This window comes from Polyodon spathula, chromosome 9, assembly GCF_017654505.1.
Source record: "Polyodon spathula isolate WHYD16114869_AA chromosome 9, ASM1765450v1, whole genome shotgun sequence".
In the NCBI taxonomy this organism is placed as follows: domain Eukaryota; kingdom Metazoa; phylum Chordata; class Actinopteri; order Acipenseriformes; family Polyodontidae; genus Polyodon; species Polyodon spathula.
Window position 1 is genome coordinate 41,118,825 of NC_054542.1, and position 18,784 is coordinate 41,137,608.

Below are 18,784 nucleotides of genomic sequence, written 5' to 3' on the forward strand. Positions count from 1 at the left end.
TGTTTTTTTCAGTACTAATCACCAGGAAGAGCATGACCTACTTTGAGTCATTCTGTTAAAGAGATAATCCAGGGTTTGTGTTAAATACTGTAACGAGTGACGGACAAAAACATTTGTGAAACTGCTTTATTTAGAAGTTAACCTCCTCATGCAAGATATAAAGGATTGTTGTTTTTTTTCCTTGTTTTAAAAAAGCAACACTGCACAAATCACAAAACCCACCTTTGACATTCACTAAGAATAGAAAAAGATACAATTATGTGGTGAATGTAATATTTCCATGGTAAAGCCTTAAAACATACGCCTGCATCTGCAGTTACAATTTCTGATATGGGTTTTTTTTGACACTGAAAATTGAAGCAAAATTTAAAAAAATCTTGAAATTCACATTTTTCAATGTTTGAGTACTTGCTGTTGCATGCTGCTGTCCCTCCCCTTTAGATCTTTCATAATTCCCTTTATGAAGTCATGCATAATAGTTCATATTTAAGTGCCCCATATTGGTTGCCTTGGTTTGGTGCATGTTCTCCTGTTACACCCCAGGCCCCTACATTATATTACTCTGCAAGGCAAGACGAATAACGATCAAAGAAAATAACGCACGACTCGCTGTGCCAGAATTGTGTACACAATCCTTGGATGTCAACTCAGTTGAGCATGGTTGGGATGAACTTAAAACATGTATTCAGCTACTCATGCACCACTTGTGTGAAATATAAATGTTTGAATAGATTAAATACCTTCCAGCACCTTGTGGAACCTATGCCACATTGTGTAAGGCTGTGATCAGGACAAACGGGCCCAGCCCAATATTAGATGCATATCCTAATAGAGAGGCCAGGAGGTGTATATGAATCATGTATGTATACACACACATTCCATTATTACATCATGTTATTCAACACGCAAATCAGTTCCATTTATTGATTGTTTCCTCCCAATCATTGCTACAGCATGGCGTCCGGCTGTGACAGTCTTGGCACTTCATTAAATTACTTTCATCATTTAAAAAGGTTGAGCAAAGTGTATGTTCTGAGATGGCAAAAGTGATGGCAAGTGTTCAAAAATAATGATAACACCTTGCAAATGCAAAGAAGTGGAACTCTTGAAACAGTATACAAAATATAAAATATCTTTAAATAGATAAACACTGCATGAAAAATAGAACCGTATCAAATTTTTTTTTTTTCTGGTCTCACTCCCTTTCTCTCTCCCCTCCACCCCACTCAAACTCATGTATGTTTAATGAGACTTAATTCCAAAGCTGTTCAAAGGATAAGAGTATGCTTTTCCCAGGACTATTCTGTCCCTAAGCAGTTTAAATAAAACATAATAATTACAAAAAAGAATTAAAGCCAAAGAAAGAGTGTGGTTCCATTTTTCGGACCGCAACAAAGAGTAGAGCTGGTAAAGCACCACGCTGCCTTCGATCAGAATCAGAAGGTTCAGGATCCTTAAGGGTTTGTGAAATAAAAACTGCAACAGAAAAAGAAAAATGGTGTTAGACTGGACTCATAACCTGATAATTTCGACTCTGCTCAAACTGGAGCGCACTGAAACCTATGATGTCATACCAGACAGACTCAATGTGGTTTCAATGCTGTATGTCAAATGGTAGGAGAAACCAGTTAAGGCACACACTTAAAGACGACCATTAACACCTTCAAGAAGTTATTACACCAACATTCTACAGAAAAGTTGCACTGTCTTTCACTTACTGCTACAATAGCCTCTGTATGTAAAGCTCATGTAACATTTTCAAGCATTTTTCACAAAGTAGCTAAAACCAATATTGTTTAGTATTTGCCCAAAAATTGCAATTTTTTTTCATGGGCTTTAGTTTTTAAATTATTACTGGCCACCAGAGGGCAGCAACATCACATGCATTAAAAAAAAATGTCAAAAGAATGCACATCACCGTTTAGAAATATGACTTTTGTACTCCATGGCTTTACGCCTAGTTAGACTAATAAGCCATTTTACGGACCTGTATTGGGTGGTTTATTTCTCTCGGCTGCCACACGTTTGATAAGGGAGGAGTACAAATTCAAACCTGTAACCGTAAACAGACCAAACACCACCTGCTTTCTCAGTATTCTACCACTTCAAAACAGTTACAAAGAAAAGTGATGGGCGGTAGCAAAACAAACATTTTACTGTGCCTGTCCCACGCCTGTTCCGCTTTCTAAAAATCTCCAACAAGACCAAGTGAATCAACAGCACTGCAAGAGGGAATCAGTCTAGATTCTATATCCTGATAGATCTTCATAAAGTTTTATTAAAGCTATTTTAGAATGATTCAGAAGATTCAATCAAGGTTCACAAACACAATCCATGTATTAATACTGGCTGATCATGTTACAGAGTATGCCAAGCTCGTTTATCATTCACTCCAGTGCAAAACCTAACGTGAGGCTTATTTTGACATTGAAGTTTTGTGGGCCCCTCCCTCTTCCCACCATTCATAAAAATGTAAATGTTCAGTGAAATCCTGGCCAAATATGATTAAATAGTTTGTGTGTGTGTGTGTGTGAAATTGCTGTTTTACTCAAAACAGATATACTTACATAAAATCTGGCGTGGGATACATCTGAAGGCACTGCAACATTATAAGGTCCCACAGCTTTGTATAAACACCGATTGTGTCGCACCAGCACACCTTGTGGCCATATTGTACTTTCTGACCAGCTGCAACAGTAAAAACAACCCTCAACCATAGCACAAACATATATCTGGATTTCTCTCATTTTACAAGCAAATGTGGTACAAAATAACACAAACTACAGCAAGAAGAAAGGACTTCCTCAAGAGATATTGAGGTATACCGCAAGACAGAAAGTATGCAACGGATCACTTAAAACTAACAGCTAATCACTAACTTAATGACACATTCATTGGACAACACCAATAAAGGGAGTTATTTGAAAAATCAAGTGGCCTTCCTCATTGATAAAGGGCAACACGGGCAATGGAACAAATCACAAGACTACAGCTGTACCACATATTAAAACAATATATGCCAGAAACACATACATTACATGACCTCAGTATACAGTAGCAGCCATTTCAGGTGTGAGGTCATTGCCATGGTCACATTTACATTAAGCACACAGTATTTACAGAACTCTTCCTCAGATGGTCTCAGACAGAAGAGGCGTTGCCATTGCGGCATGGAGGCAGAAGCTTAGTAAAATGACTGCCAAAAGGATCATGTTCCTCAGGAAATCTCCGTAACACTGAAACTACGAATTTAGCATCTTAAACGGTTTATGAGATATTATCACCAGCAGCGGAATGACAGCTCCACAGAGTTTAAAACCCTCATGTTAGTTTTCATTATACTCTGCATGCAACTCAAAACACTGGGACTGCCCATTATTTGTGCATACAGGGGCTTAATGACAGTCATACAGCCTTATAACTAGAGGCAGGCCAAATTGGTAGATAAAGGAATTCCTCACAGAATTCGCAGTCTTCCACAGATTCGCCATTCTCTGCAGCTACATCGTCATCATAATTATCATTAAAGCCCTGTTCACACTTGTACCAGTACGATGTAATACAGCATGTTTTGCTGTCCTGTCCATGTACAGTATTTTGTTTTGGTGTTCAATCATTATATTATCATCCTGCTTGAACAGCTTTCTTACTCCTGCTTGTTTTTCCACCTTGAAAACATTGCCTTGCTTTTTTGTTTTCTTTTTTTTTTTTTTGTTGTTTTTTTTTTTGCTTTTTTATATTCCCTCACAAGGCATTTTATTTTAGCGTGGCACTGCTCTGCAGCACGCTTTACCTCACTCATTTTGTGGAGATTATTGTGTCACTGATTTTGACATTTTTTGGTGAAGCTGTTTAAGGTATTTAAACTGTAAAGCAAGATGTGCGCGTGCTTCTTAATATTGACTTAACTGTATTGATACTGTGTCAGTTTACTTGTCCACACTTAAACTGTTCCGAGTTGTATCAAAACAGTACCGGTACGAAACCTGCTCTTTTTTGAGTTTCTTACTGATACAGTTATATTGGTACGACACTGATAAGAACTCCAGTCTGGACAGACGTTCCAGTACGAAACCTGCTCTTTTTTGAGTTTCATACTGATACAGTTATATTGGTACGACACTGATAAGAACTCCAGTCTGGACAGACGTTCCAGTACTATTCCGCAACGATACCTGTATAAAAAGTGACCTGAAATATATAGCTTAGATGTTCGGTTCTAGTTTTGTCTCCTTCCAAAAGTAGAAGTTAATTAGAGTTAAGGTTTTGAAAATGTGGCCCAATAAGAAGTCTCATGTGATGTTTTTGTTTGAAGGTTTCTAGAGGTTTTTCTGACAACAGTGCTTGATATATTAAATTGGAAGTACTTAACACATACAGTGTTTGTTATGATTACGTTTACTTAATTTACATTTTTATAAGCCATTTTTAATACAAATTCTAAACAAATAAGATGCTCCGTGGGACAATCCACAGAGATCTACTTAATTTCTGAAGGTTTTTTTTTTGCATATTTTCCCGCAGATTTGGACTGCCTCTACTAATAACCAGTTCAGTGTGTTAGGAAGGGTTGAAAGGTTGGAGGGAACTTACATGTGTTGTGGAGCATTGCTGTAAGAGCCATGTTCTAGTTTCTGCCATTTGCCAAGATGTGCTGCGGATCTGTGCAACAAATTACAGTATTTTGGAGGCAGCAACTGACTCATTAACATGACAAAGGCATTTATCCAGACCATGATGAGGTGCTCACATGACCACCGCATATCATAGTACTGTGTACTCTGCAAAGACAAGAGAGAACAATTCTTTACCACCACACACAGTTAACAGGCAGCTACATGACCCGGGAGTGCACTGTGAATTTGGATGAAATGGGGAAAAGGCTGCAGATCACCAGCCTTGTCAACCCTGCATTACATGCTTCTTACTTTTAATTGAAAACTCAGTTCGAGAAATCCTGTTTCTCTTGCGGCACCAGATGCATCCGGGTCTTGCTGTAAAAGGAGGGTTTCATGCAGTCACTATACAGTGGCTGTTGTACAAGATAGGCAGACTTTCAATTGCAGTTGACTACTGAAGAAGTGTGTTTGATACCATTTGCATCATGACTCAAAGAACACTCTGTTCATGACTGCTAAAGAATGGGATCTGTGTCACAAGCCCAGCAGTATATACCCATAGAAAATCTGCTAGATACAGCAATAAACACTGTTCTTTTTTCTTTTGCTAAACACACTACACAGCAAAATAGTGTCATAGTATAGGCAAGCATCACAACTCATCCTTTTTCATATTCATGCACTAGTTCCTGAAAATAGATGGACTTTACTCAATATTGGGCTTTTTACCCAACCCTTAAAGCCTGCCAAAAATAAATAAATAATTGTGTACTTAATAATTCTGTAATTAACCAAAAGGTTTATAACATATTTGACTGCGCCTACTCTCGTGGAAGCTTTGCATGTGCTGAAAAACAACAAAAACAATTAAAAAGCTCTATAGCGAGGTAGTCCTGTGCAGATAAGTAAAAGTAAAAGACTAGTCACAGTCCGTCTTCTCAGAACTGTTTTTTACTTCCCATAATTAGTTATATAAATACCCAGGGAAGATCTGAGCTATACTGTATAATATAGCTTAGGTGCTGTTCAATAAAACTGATTCCTTGCCATGCAAAATTATTGTCCGGGTCAGTCATCAGGGTCTATTCAATTGGTCTAAAAATGACCAGTATTTAGATCCTTTTAGATCAAGAGAGGACCACACTTACTAAAAACATTTATCATCCACTCCATTGAACGAATGTTCCTGGTGACAGGCATACATGTGAGCTCATTTTTTTAATGTCGTACTAACACTAAGCACAGTATGCGTCTGTTATGAACATACCTCATTTTATTGGTAATCATGTTAATTGTAATTACTGAAATGTTTTCAAATAACATATTGTATAATGTGTTTATATAATTATATTTAGTATCGGCAGATGACAGGTTAATACTGCATTAGGCTTGACATTCAGTGTTTCTCTTTCTAACTGAAGGCTCCTGAAAAGAATTATTTTAAAAATCTGACTTGCTTTTGCTGTGGAGAACGCTCTGTTTGAATGAGTATCAGAAAGGGTATGAGAGATGCTTACAGTTCAGTCACTCAAGTGGGCCAGGTGCTACTCTGATATAATCATTTCAAATGTAATTCAACTGAGATATTCTGTATTATTGGTTAAACAATGTTTGGGATTAGTACTCCAAAAATCAATATTAACCCATGTCTATCGTAGCAAACAGAAAACGACTTACTTTTACAAAACAGAGAGGCAGGAAGGCTACATAATAGGCACTGAAGAGGGAGTTAAAAAGCACTTCTTTAATTCTCTTGTTGAAGTCTGATTTGAGGCACTCCACCTCGTTTCGAATCAGATCCGGCGACAGGGCGCAGGAATGCACCGGGATGGACGTGGGGTTATTAAACTGTTCTTTTAAATTCTCCCTCAGGAGCGTCAGGAAGTCCTTGGATTTAATCAAAGGGCCATCAAGCTGCTCCTGGTCCAGGTAACCGCAGTCTGTCGGGAGCGGCTGCGACCGACTCTCCTGGTGGAAGCAGCACAACGGCACGTACACACCAAATCTGTGGGAAAACGGAAAAAAAGTTGAACCAAAAAAATATATCCGACCATAGCCGTTCCTCAATTCATAAATTTAAATTGAAATATTTGTTTACAGAGCAAATGGGCTATTTTATTCCAAATCTGCAAATCTACACAGTCACCACCTTGCAATGCAACAAAAGTTAATCATACTATAATCCCAAAAAAACTAGTTACCCAGCTGCAACATTTTTACTGAACTCGTCAAGTGCAAATGTGCTTAATAATAATAACCTGTTAATAGATGCACGATTTAACAAACCATGGGTAGAATAATTCTACAATAACAGCCACCTCAATCTCCAGCAGTACAATAGACACATTTACAGTATGAGGTTGTAATGAGCGTAACTTGCATCAACAATCTCTGTAAACCATCATGTCTGAATTGCAGAATTATACCTCTGTGATTTTCTGTGACTTTACATTTTCTGTGAAGTTACACCCATTTCCTAATTCAGCCTCATAACTTACATTGGTCCACTGTGCTGCAGGAGGCTGACATTCTTTACAAAGTTTTTATGTAGTATCACACTAAACCATGTCATTGCTAAGCTATGGGCCCTTGCTTTAGACCGTTTAAACCTGCCTTTTTCAGCAAATGCATTTTCAAGGGTTCAGTGAGAACTCCATATCGCAAAAAAACACTGCCTCACTGTGATGTTGGGCATCATCATCCTATGATGGAGTGAACGCCAAGCCCCTGGGTACTTTGCGATCGCAGCTCTGCTGGATTGGCGCCGAATGATCCACTGGTAAGATTTCTGTTGAAATGTCTCTCTCCCCAGCACTGATCTCTGCTGTCTAAAGTGAAGGGCAAGCAGGAGACACTTCAGGCCCTGTGATTTGTTTGCTGCTGAATCTGGTGCCTTACCTCAATCCCTTGGCATTGAACACTGATTGGAAGAATATATCCGTTAGTAATTTCAATACCCTACCATGAAAACACCATATAGGGTTAGGGGAATAATACAAAAGACCACATTCACTTACGGGTACCCAAGAAAGAGCAGGTTGAGCACTGAATGATTTCTGAAGAGGTTGACTAGCGTCCAGCACAGCACCCAGCCACACACAGTGAGAAGAATGCACCGTGCTGCAATCAACACTGTGTAGCGTACCATTGATGTTGGTCCTGTTTGGGTGGCCTAAGAAAATAATAATAATTATAATAATAAAATAATTGCTCAAACAATTATAAATCTTTAAAAGATGGACTGGCAAGCCTCAAATAAATACTGCTACAGCAATAAATAAAATAGGACCATATTTCACACTAGGGAGGGTCTCAGAGAGGTGTGTGTTGTTCTTTATTGCTGTATTTACATAAAATTGAATAATATTTTAAAATTAAAGATCAAAGCTGTGAACTGAATTCTTGTCCAAGCAGGAATCAAAATTACTCTTTTTGCATACTATCCTCATTGTGAAAACATATTTAGAAAACCACAAACTGACATTTAGTTTTTTAAATGTTAAGTTCAGTGACATCTACAAGCTGAGAGACAGTGACAAGGACTTTAAGGGTTTTTAAAGTGGCTTTTTGCTAAACTAAAGCATATAGTTTTTGTCCACAAAAATTCTATATTACTTTTTTGGTATTTCATGAACACAGCAATAACCAATATCTAATCAATAAGTGTGGCTTTATAAATTGTGTTTGTAAATACATATATTAAAAAAGGTTAAACTATATTAAAAAATATTACCTCTGAAATCATTGTCCATACTAATCTTCGGGCTAACATGACTGTAATGAAGGTTGCCAGGTGGTAATCAATCAGGTGGAAATTCTGGAAGAATGCAGGGCATAAGTAACAGATTATTACTGCAATAGTACTGTTTCACCAAAAACATTTTCAATATACAAAACTAGCATATCGAAAAGGAGATGTTTTTCAAAAATGACGTAGTATTACAATTATGCAATACACCACTTGTTCAACGACGATGCAAGACTTCAATATGTGTTCATACTAATGTTAATAGCTTGCTTTGTTGATTTTATTTACAGTATGTTAAAAGGTCTTCGTTATAAAATCAAACAAACGTGATTGTTTAATGGCACCATCTGTTTCTCTGTATTTGCGAATAACTCATTAAGTTTAATTAAATCCATACAATACCACGATTACAATTCAGTGAAATCTAGCTTTATTTGCAGCAGGCTGTCAATATTATAGCTCTCACTCTCTGCTTTTATTTAATAACAAGATCTACACATCTTGCGATTAAGTGACAGAATGGTTTGCAAACATTAAGTAAAATGGATATACGGAAAACGAGTGATTGGAAAGTGACAGCAGTATATAAGGATGTATCATTAATTGATTATGAAAGATTGTTAATCAAGTTCAAGGCCAGTGCAATATTTTGCCTATAGTAGTTTTTCAACTGAACACCGTGGTGCAAAACATGCCCCCACTCAAATTCAAGCAATCAGACGGATTTCCGAGGTTCCTGCTGCTTGCACAGCTACTTAGGGTAATGGATCTGTAGCTACCAAAAACTGTAGCTTACTGAATTTATATATATATATATATATATATATATATATATATATATATATATATATATATATATATATATATATTATATATATATATTTTCTACAGCTAATAAACATATCACACAGCAGAATCTATAAGAATTTAGAATTTGCAAAGGTCAAAATACAGGAGACTAAAGAATGCTAGTGGGCAGATCAGTAGGTATTGCAATTCTCATTTTTTAATATTAGGCTATGGCTATCAGTTGTTTAGTTTTCGAAGAATGTATCTAAAACATATGTGCTATCTTACGCTTTATAGAAAAAGGTGCTGATATTCCATCCCATACAGACATTCATCATCCTATTATCCTGTATAGCAGTAGCAAGGATTTCAGCATAATGCAAAACATATTAATGCAGATATAATGTCTAGCAACAATCTGAAGACAAACATCAAGACAGAAAAGGTCAATGTTTAAAACAGCAATAAAAGGGCTGGTTTCTAATAACAATAACATTCAGATTAGAGGGCATTACCTTGGCAAGTGATCTGGTCTGTCCCAGCATGGTCAGTTACCATCAGCAATACTCTCTAATCAGAGTTCTACTGTTTAATTAAGAATGATTTTAGAATATTGTTTATATACACAAACACGCACACAAGTGTACACTGTACAACCCATAATTCGACTACACTACTTCAGGTACACTGAAGTGAAAACAGACATGCAGTACAACTGATGGTCCAAATTAGCAGGGTCAAATCACAATTAAACCATTCTAACTTGCTGGTTGCAACTGACCAGTAATGATTTAAACATATGATTTACGGCTGTGCGAAATCATAGATTATTACCAGTGAGGTAGAGGCTGCGGCGTGGCTGTAAGGGTACCACCAGACAGTTTTGTAGATGTTTATGTACTGGACGAAGAGGGCAATCAACAGGTAAGTGAAGAACAGGAACTCGAAGAGCAGGCTCCCGTCCAGGGGGAGCTCAGGGACACGACGGTGGCGGACAGGCTCAGGGGTGATGAGGGCGGTGATTGGTGGGGCCGACAGACCGACAGAAGTACTGTTCCTGAAACACAAAGTGAGAATCAAGGTTACATTTCCATGCTACGGCCCTACATACAATATAATTATCACTGCTGTTTTTTTCTCCTCCTTCTCATGTACAGGGTTTTTCAAAAGTCATGTCAGTGGGACCCAGTGTTTGTACAACTGTTCAGTAATTAATCCATATTTATACTAATCAAAATACTATAAACATAGGAATACCTGGTACTTTTGACCGTGGCTGTATTTTACATTTTGCCAATGGACATGTTACTGCCAAAGACGTTTGTTCAGTACGAACCTTAGGGTTTGTAAATGAAGGGGCTGTAAAACATGTTTATTTCAATGGAGACATGTTTCACAGTGCGACCAGACAAATTAAAAAGCCAGTTACACAGAGAAGCGTCCCATAGCTATTTCCTATATGTTATCTTATTGAAAAAGTCTAATAGACCGAGTTTATTTCTTAACCACAATACATCAGTCTAATTGAATTCCTAAACTGTCGGCTTGATGGTATTAACTAGGTAAAAAAAAAAATGATACTTAGATACTGTATCAATCTAGCAGGGAAAAAAAAACACAACTATCTTCAATGTTTGATTTGAATATTATACAGATTGTATTTAATGACGCCAGGTTTCTAAAACAAACCTGTTTCCTGAAATGCTCTCGTCATAAAAACAGTTCTAGCCATGTTCAGACATACATGAACATTGCTTAAGGCTGACTATGTACACACGGATACCATACTGGCACACTTGTCATTTATCAAGCTTTTATTGTGTTAACTGATGAGTATAAGAAAGACAACCGCAACTCAGGAATGAAACTTTTTTTTTTTTTTTAAAGGCTTCACCATCACGTTTAGGCTATTGTCTTCAAAAGATTGTCTTCACAATTTTCAGATCATGGTAAACTAGTCCAACTCGTTGGATGTCTGAGTTCTGTGAACTCTTGGAAATAGATATTTTTATTGCAACTAGAGTATACTGGTTGTATTTATTTTTTAAAGATTTGCATACAGAAGAATAAGAACTTACATACAGCAGTCAACTAACAGTCGAAGTAAAAATCTATTTACTGACAAAGGTGTTGAGCTTTTGGCTTTACAACTTCTGAAGATATGAGCACAAAATTAGGGATGTACTTCTTGCCATTATTTCCCAAGTAATTGAAATACAGAAAAATATTTAGTCAGTATATATAGGGATAGGCTGTAGAATATTGCGTAACTCTAAGACACTAAGTGAGTAGACATGCTGTTGGTTAATTTTACACAGACTGACAGCGCAGTTAATTCACCCTCAAACACTTCAATGACAGACGAGTACAGGTGCCTCTTTACACCCCCAGGTTCAGATTCTCTCAATAACTAGTTTAATCAAACTTGTGTAAGAAGCTGATGGATGGACAACACCACCTGTGCCTTCTGCCAGTTCTGTTGTCAATTCAACGCTTGTCTTCTTTCTATTCCTTAAGGATATTATCTTCAAGTATTGCTCATCCTTGTTAGACAGCTTTTTGGGTCTGTCAATTACAGATGTTTCTCTATACTTCATGATTATGCTTCAGATACCACACCTTGAAAATCGAGTGATGTGAGCTGTTCCACTCAATGCTTTTCATTCCTTATGCAAGTCAAGATTATTATAATAGCAGAAAACACTAACGGAGGCATTGATGCTCATAATGCATTAGAGTACAAAAATGCAACATGTCTAACAGTTTTGCCCAGCAGTTTATTTATATATATATATATATATATATATATATATATATATATATATATATATATATATATATATATATATATATATATATATATATATCTGGTACTGGCTCGGTGCTGAGCAAGGCTGGGGGTGGGTTTAAATCGTACTGTCCGAAACAACAAAGTCTACCAAAAGATTTCACAGAAATTGAGAAATATGGGACTAAACCACAGCGCAAAAGAGTGTTGTGAAAAAATAAAAATAAATAAAACAGGACTGCAAAAAAATTAAAGATCACAACAACAAAAACAGGTCAGACTGCAAAAAAAATAAAAAGTATTTCTCCTTTAAATTTAAACGCTGACATGTATATAAAACAGAGACAAAAAAGCTTGTGTTTGTGTGTTAATTGCAAGATCTACTGCTATTTCATTAATTGTATTCCATATATTATTTTCTAATGAATAGTGATCAGTAATTGCACATATTGTTTTGTGTTTCCTTTATAAACCAGTCCTTAACAGGAAATAAATAAATAAGTTACATCTATTGCAAATGAGCAAAGTATCTGAAAATCACATTCAATATGGTCATTTTAAAAAAATACCATATATTAACATTGCATGTATAAAAACAAGTTGTAAAGAAAAATATCTTTAAATATGTTACATTTAGATTTAGTTTTTAACATGCTTACTTTAAATCTATTTTTCTGAAGTGTTTACTGGCATTTTTCAAATACTATCAGTAACTTTTTAAAGTTATTATTATTATTATTATTATTATTATTATTGTTATTAGTAGTCGTAGTAGTAGTACTACTAATCTAATATGAAATTAAATTATTTGGTTTATATTTGCATTCAGCAGCATGTGAAAAGCAAATGCAAACAAGAAGAGAACCACAACCTCGGGATCCATTCTCAAAACAAATCCACACCACTCCTCTGTGCGCCTCTGTCCTCTGAATTTGACGTCATGTTCCACAGAGCAGCTTCTACTTTGAACAGTAGTGCGTACACACCCAAGCCACGCTGGGTGGGCACAGCCTTGTTCCGGCTCGGCTCGGGTGTGCAAGTGTGAAAAGGCTATTAGAGTGCTCAATTTATTTTAAATAACAGTACCATTCATGTGTTATATTAAACACATCCCTGCAGATATGTACACCAGTCTAGAAAGCACACTGTATCTTCACTTAACTTGCAGACTGCTATAAGACCTATTGCAAAGATAACTCTGTGCCACACTGACACGCTATGATAGTATACAGTACCCTACATATACTGCACACACTTCACACAAATCATTTTTTTAATGTACATAGAAAACGTACAGTGTATGCAAATAAAACACATATCCTACCTGCTACCTGTGTTTTCTGTTGGTATGAGTCATTTTCTTTGCAAAAAGCAATTAAAGACTACAAATTCAGAATTGTAATGATAGTCCACATCTTGTGTTCTAACCACTTGAGTCCACCAGTATTTCTGAAAGCTTCTCACCCTTTTCCTACCGATAGATCGCAGTTAGTTTATTTTCATCCTGTCTGTGGTGTCAGTGTTACACACGTTTTTTGTTTTTTTCAGTGCCTTTTTTTGGATCATGCAATTCAGTGACCTAGCAACACACTTAACTCGATATTATTGGGGGATACATATTGTGTCCGGCATATCTGAATGTATGGCATAATGGTGTCTGAATGGGACTATTAACCAAAGCGAGCAAGATGGCCTCCTCTTGTTTGTAAACTTTCTTATGTTCTTATACTCTCTGAAAGATCTCTTACCTGTTCCTGAGGCCTGTCCCGTTGCTGCAGCTTCCTCCAACCAGGGTCTGAAGAGAAGGCAATGCTGACCTGCTCAGCTGCTGCCTGCTCGGACCCCGCCTTCCACCAGGCATGGCAAGCAACCGATCTGATTGAGGAGACACCGGGATGGGCCACCCCGAGAACTCAGTGCTGATCCCAGTGCTGCCTGACCTCTGGAAACCAAAAACGCATCAAGTCACGAACACTTTTAAAGACCGTCTTAGTCTGTCTATGGTCATAATTTTCCATCCGGATAGAAACTGTTGTTAACATGGTACTAAATCTCGCTTGAGATCTGCCAGTGTTCTCGGCATATAAAGCTGGAAGACTGAAAAAAAACTACTGTAACACACTGCAGAGAGACCGGACCAGAGTTTAGCAAGCATTTTTTCTATTGCACTACTTGTGAGATTCATCTTCCCTGTACTGTACCACCGTGCTTTTGAGGAATTCCCTAACTACAACAGTCGTGCGCAATAATGTGCGAATTCCACTTTCAGAGCTTTTCTTATGAAGTCAAAGGCTAGGTATTCATGTACACTGTATCTTTAATAACTTCTGGGTATTTGTTTTCCATTATAATAATAATAATTTTTTTAAAGGTGTATAAATCCTTCACTTCAGTTACAAGCAGAGCTCAATTATACAGGTGAGTGTTTACAGTAGCCTGTATTTCAAAAGAATCATGTTAAGGTAGGAGTAAAAGGCTTTTGTGGGAAAAATGTATCAGAACCATCAGAATTAATACCCCATACTGTAGACTCTGTGGGATCTTAAATGTCATCCAGTCAGATGCAAGCTTTCTTTGATACTGTACCTCTCAACCAGTTTGATGGATCCCCAGATATGTTTGTTAAGCCATGCAAGGCTTTGCTTTATTGTGTGTACACACTTATTAGAGGTACGTTAATTATTAACACAATCATACAGCAGCTTAAGCTATCTTTCAATAATAATAATGCAACTGGGGATAAATAATCCATGGCCGTTAGAGATATCCTAGTCCGGTTTCACTGTTCAGCAGTAAAAGCAACTTCAGGCACCAGGCAAAGGTCATACGAAGACTATGTTAATTCTGTGTACAATATTGTACAGGCACTCAAAATGAAACCGCATTTTCAGACTGGAAATTAAATACTGGCAGGTTATTTTCTGTGTATGTCCCAGCTATTTCTTTACAAATACAACTGTCTTGAAAGCAATTACAGACACATTTTTAGGAATCTTAGGGGTATTTATGTAAGCCCATTCTCATTTTATAAAATACTTGCATCTGTGGGAGTTTTGTGGAAATAACAATGTATCCTCAGGGGCATAAAGTCAGGGGAATGCCTTAACAGTTTTTAAACAGGAAGTGAAACGGACATGTGAAAAATCTCTGTATCTCTGATATCTTCAGAGATTAAAACAATGTGGCAGTGAAATGCAATGGGACTTCATTTAGAGATCCCAGTGAAATGCAATGGGACTCCATTGAGAGAATCCTCTGAAAAGAAAGCGGTCTGTATCATTGGTAAGACCAGATTTCAAAACAATGTGGAACTGAAACAATCAAGCTTCACTGGACACCACCTGTAAGACTGCAAAGAGCAGAAAGAAGCTCACTCAATGTTCTGCATTTCAAGCACAATCTAACAATGCAGCTAACTGCCTCTGGCTAATAGTCTAATGTTTTCATGTCCTAATCAAACAACCTGAGCCAAACATATATTTAATTTTAATAATTATTTTATGTCGACTGATATTAGACAGCAAGAATTGTGGTCGGTGTATGGGAATTGTTTTGGATACACAGCAGAACAATATACTGCCTACATCGGATTCATATCATGCAAGCAGCTCGCTATGGTAACAGACTCTGACATTCATTTAAGCCAAACTGGAATGTGTACAGTTGGCACCAAAGAAAATAGTGTGAATTGCTACAAAAAGGGAAGTGCCTAACCAAAGAATTATCATAGTCTAATATAGAGCATATAGAACAAAATACAACTTTTTAAGAACAACTTTCTTTGATATATTTAAAATTCAGCATAAGTTAGGTCAGCCAGCACAAAATTAATAAAGCTTACTTTTTTGACACGTTAATCTCAAGATTAATATTTAGTTGCAGTACACTGAGGATTTAGGAGGAATTTATAGATCAGACTATAAAATGTCTTTCTACTTTATAAACTTTTGCTAAAATTCCCATTTTGGGACTGGCGTGTTTCAAACTTGTTATAGGACACTTCCTTCATAGCTGTTAGCCCACTGGAGTAAGACTTATCTACTGCAATGGGTATCATCTCGTATCAGAAAGCAACAGCAATTTTACTAGTACTGTCTTTGAATATAAAGATCCTTAAGTTTTCTGCCCCTCTTTCAACAGGGGGTAACAGAGACCACACCAGCTGGTTGGCAAAGTCTCTTTCTTAAAATAAAAAACCTGGACCATAAAAAAAAAAAAAAGAACGTCCATGCTTTACTGTTGGCTGAAGATGTTTCAATGAGAAAAAAAAACAAACAAAACATGTGAAGGTACAGCATACTCCAAACCTATCAGAGAAATTCAGAAGATTTATCAGAACTTGGTGTCCAAAAAGTTTTGTATGTGGTCCAGTACTAGAGTTGCCCACACTTGTCTCTTTAAAACCGGGTGAGGTTTTAATGTATCCTGTATAAAATATGATATATTAAATTCTGAAATGTTTTTAAAAAGTAAATAAAAATCATCTCTGATGTTGAGAAGCACCTGCCGAATCATTTTAATTTGGTTAACAGGCCAAATACCACAAAAACAGCACAACAGAATTTAAGCAATAAATGTAACAACCCTGACACGCACCCACACAGAAACACTGCCCTGTCCTGCAGTATCATACTGTTCGATATTGCCCTCCTGATGTTTTAAGTGTTGAGCTTACTGTAAACAGGCTCTATACGCTGCACTGACCATGTAATCAGGCGTCTGTTAATAGAAAAATATTGAGAAAATACCAAAACTTAATTAAAAATACCGTTTTAAACAGACATCAGTAACCAGCCACGAAACAAAATTTGAACCAGCTAGGAGCAGTACGGAGTAGCACACCATAAAGTTCTGTAGTAAATTTTGCTACCAGTTTTATGCACCACCTACAGCAAAACAATCTGTAACAGTTATTACCAGCTTCACACAGTTCTTAATAAAGGAAACTGCCACTGACTTTTGATCGTTCTTCAACTGTAAACAAGAGTTATTGATAATGACTATTGTTATCTGTATTGTTGTTGTGCTGTTTTTCTTTCTTGTGTATGCAGTAGGTATTTATATATATATATATATATATATATATATATAGATATAGATATATAGTAACTGCAGGAGGCTGGTACAGTACAACAGCGTAATTAATGCCTTTAATATAAAAATATACTAAAACCAATAAATAAAATCTTATTTTGGGTTCATAAATTAATGTATAATCTGTCTAAATGAGTCAGATCAGCTGGCCAATGTGTTTTGAGCTTGTTTTATTGTTTGGTACAATACCATCAGAGCTTTGTTTATAAAATATATGAATTGACTTTTAAAATCTGTCCAGCCTTTATGGCCGCTGGCATAGGCATAACGTCATAGCTTTGTTCAGCCTACACAGTGTGGGCTTTCGGTGTTTATTAATGTACTGTAATACATTTTATTAGTATCCAGTACAACATGACTGTCTGCCAAATCAGATCCTAGCAAACAATGCAGTGCGTCACTGAAAGACAGAAAAGAAACGAAGTTACTGATATATAGGTAGAACCAAAGATCTGAGCAATTATGTATTGGCTATCACCAACCCATCTTTTTAAAGGTCTAATCAAAAACATACTCAGACTACTACTACAATAATAATAATAATAATAATAATAATTTTTCACTATGTCAGGAAGTACATAACTGTGCAAATAACTAGACAGTTACTGGTCTGGTGCACTATATTTTGTGCTGAATTTCCTTGGACTGTCACTTTTAATACAAATTGATATGGTTGGATTTGGTAAGCGTTGGCAGTTGTTTTTTCAATACAGTAGTGAGTTTTTATTAAAGAAAGTCTATTTCTAATACAGGTAAGCAGTTTAATTGGACTGTACGTTGTTAAGAATGAATTTATTTTTAAAAATCGTCTTTTCATGCACAACAAAATTGCTGTTTCATTTCGACTGGTAGGGGTAGTAAACTGTACTAACAGAGTTACTGCCTAGATACAAATACATAAATACGACTCAAATTGTCAAATGGACGCTGACAGTTACTTATTTTGTAGTGTATTATTGTTTATACAGTACACATTAAAACAGTATGTTAAATGACCTGCGTTGTTAATGCTTTTATAACTAAATGCCAATGTAATCCGCGCCATATGCTAAACACAGGAAACACCACACGAGGAAATGCAACACACAACTTTTCTTAAGACTGAAAAGTTTCACTGGAAAATAAATCAAGTTTGTAGATAAGAGTATATAATAATACAAAAGGAAGATCTTTTACTCACACATAGATGTGCAGTGGTTGGAGTTGACGCTCAAACATCTGCTGTGTGTAAAAACTGGTTGTGGTTTGAAACTCTACACGTCCACAAATGAAAGGAGCATTTAATTCACTACTGTTCGTTCTTTGTGTTCAGTTATTTTATGAAATAAATACTTATTTACGGACGCGGTGCTTTGAAAAGAGTTCCCCTATTTATTTATTTTGGAGTATTTTGAACAGAACGCACCCATGCCTTGTTACCTCACTTCAGACCTGCCGCTGCCACAGAGAGACGTGGCAAACCAGAACCGCCTTTCGGCAGAGTCATCAGGCCTGCGACGCAGATCCTGGCGCATTCGCAGTGCTGAAACGAAGAGCTGAGCAGAGAGAAAGCAGGCGAAATTTTGATCAACTGAATTGAGCTCGCAGATTCCCCCCGTGATCGGAAAGTCCCTAAACTGTACATAGACAGGCGTCCTCTACGCATTTCACAGCAAGCAGACCTACAGTACTTAGATAGGCATACAAAGGTGTAAGGTACCAAACACATTAGTCAGTAATTACTGCATTGTGTTACTAATTTTGATG

The 18,784-nt window shown here is 36.7% G+C and overlaps 1 protein-coding gene across 2 annotated transcripts; it reads right to left on the reverse strand.

Moving 5' to 3' along the window:
- Positions 1–112: 112 nt before the first annotated feature.
- LOC121320856 (transmembrane protein 39A-like) lies at positions 113–18,533 on the reverse strand. Of its 2 annotated transcripts, none has more exons than XM_041259572.1 (9): positions 18,444–18,533; positions 13,693–13,886; positions 9,991–10,213; positions 8,353–8,436; positions 7,637–7,791; positions 6,297–6,624; positions 4,594–4,781; positions 2,568–2,688; positions 113–1,476 (listed from the first exon to the last, which is right to left on the reverse strand). In XM_041259572.1, the coding sequence occupies exons 2-9, from the start codon at positions 13,803–13,805 to the stop codon at positions 1,243–1,245; spliced, it is 1,446 nt and encodes a 481-aa protein (XP_041115506.1). In that variant the 5' UTR covers positions 13,806–13,886; positions 18,444–18,533; the 3' UTR covers positions 113–1,242. The 2 variants fall into 2 exon arrangements, with proteins under 2 accessions (XP_041115506.1, XP_041115505.1); XM_041259571.1 differs by having other exon boundaries at positions 18,219–18,498.
- Between the last annotated feature and the right edge of the window lie 251 nt (positions 18,534–18,784).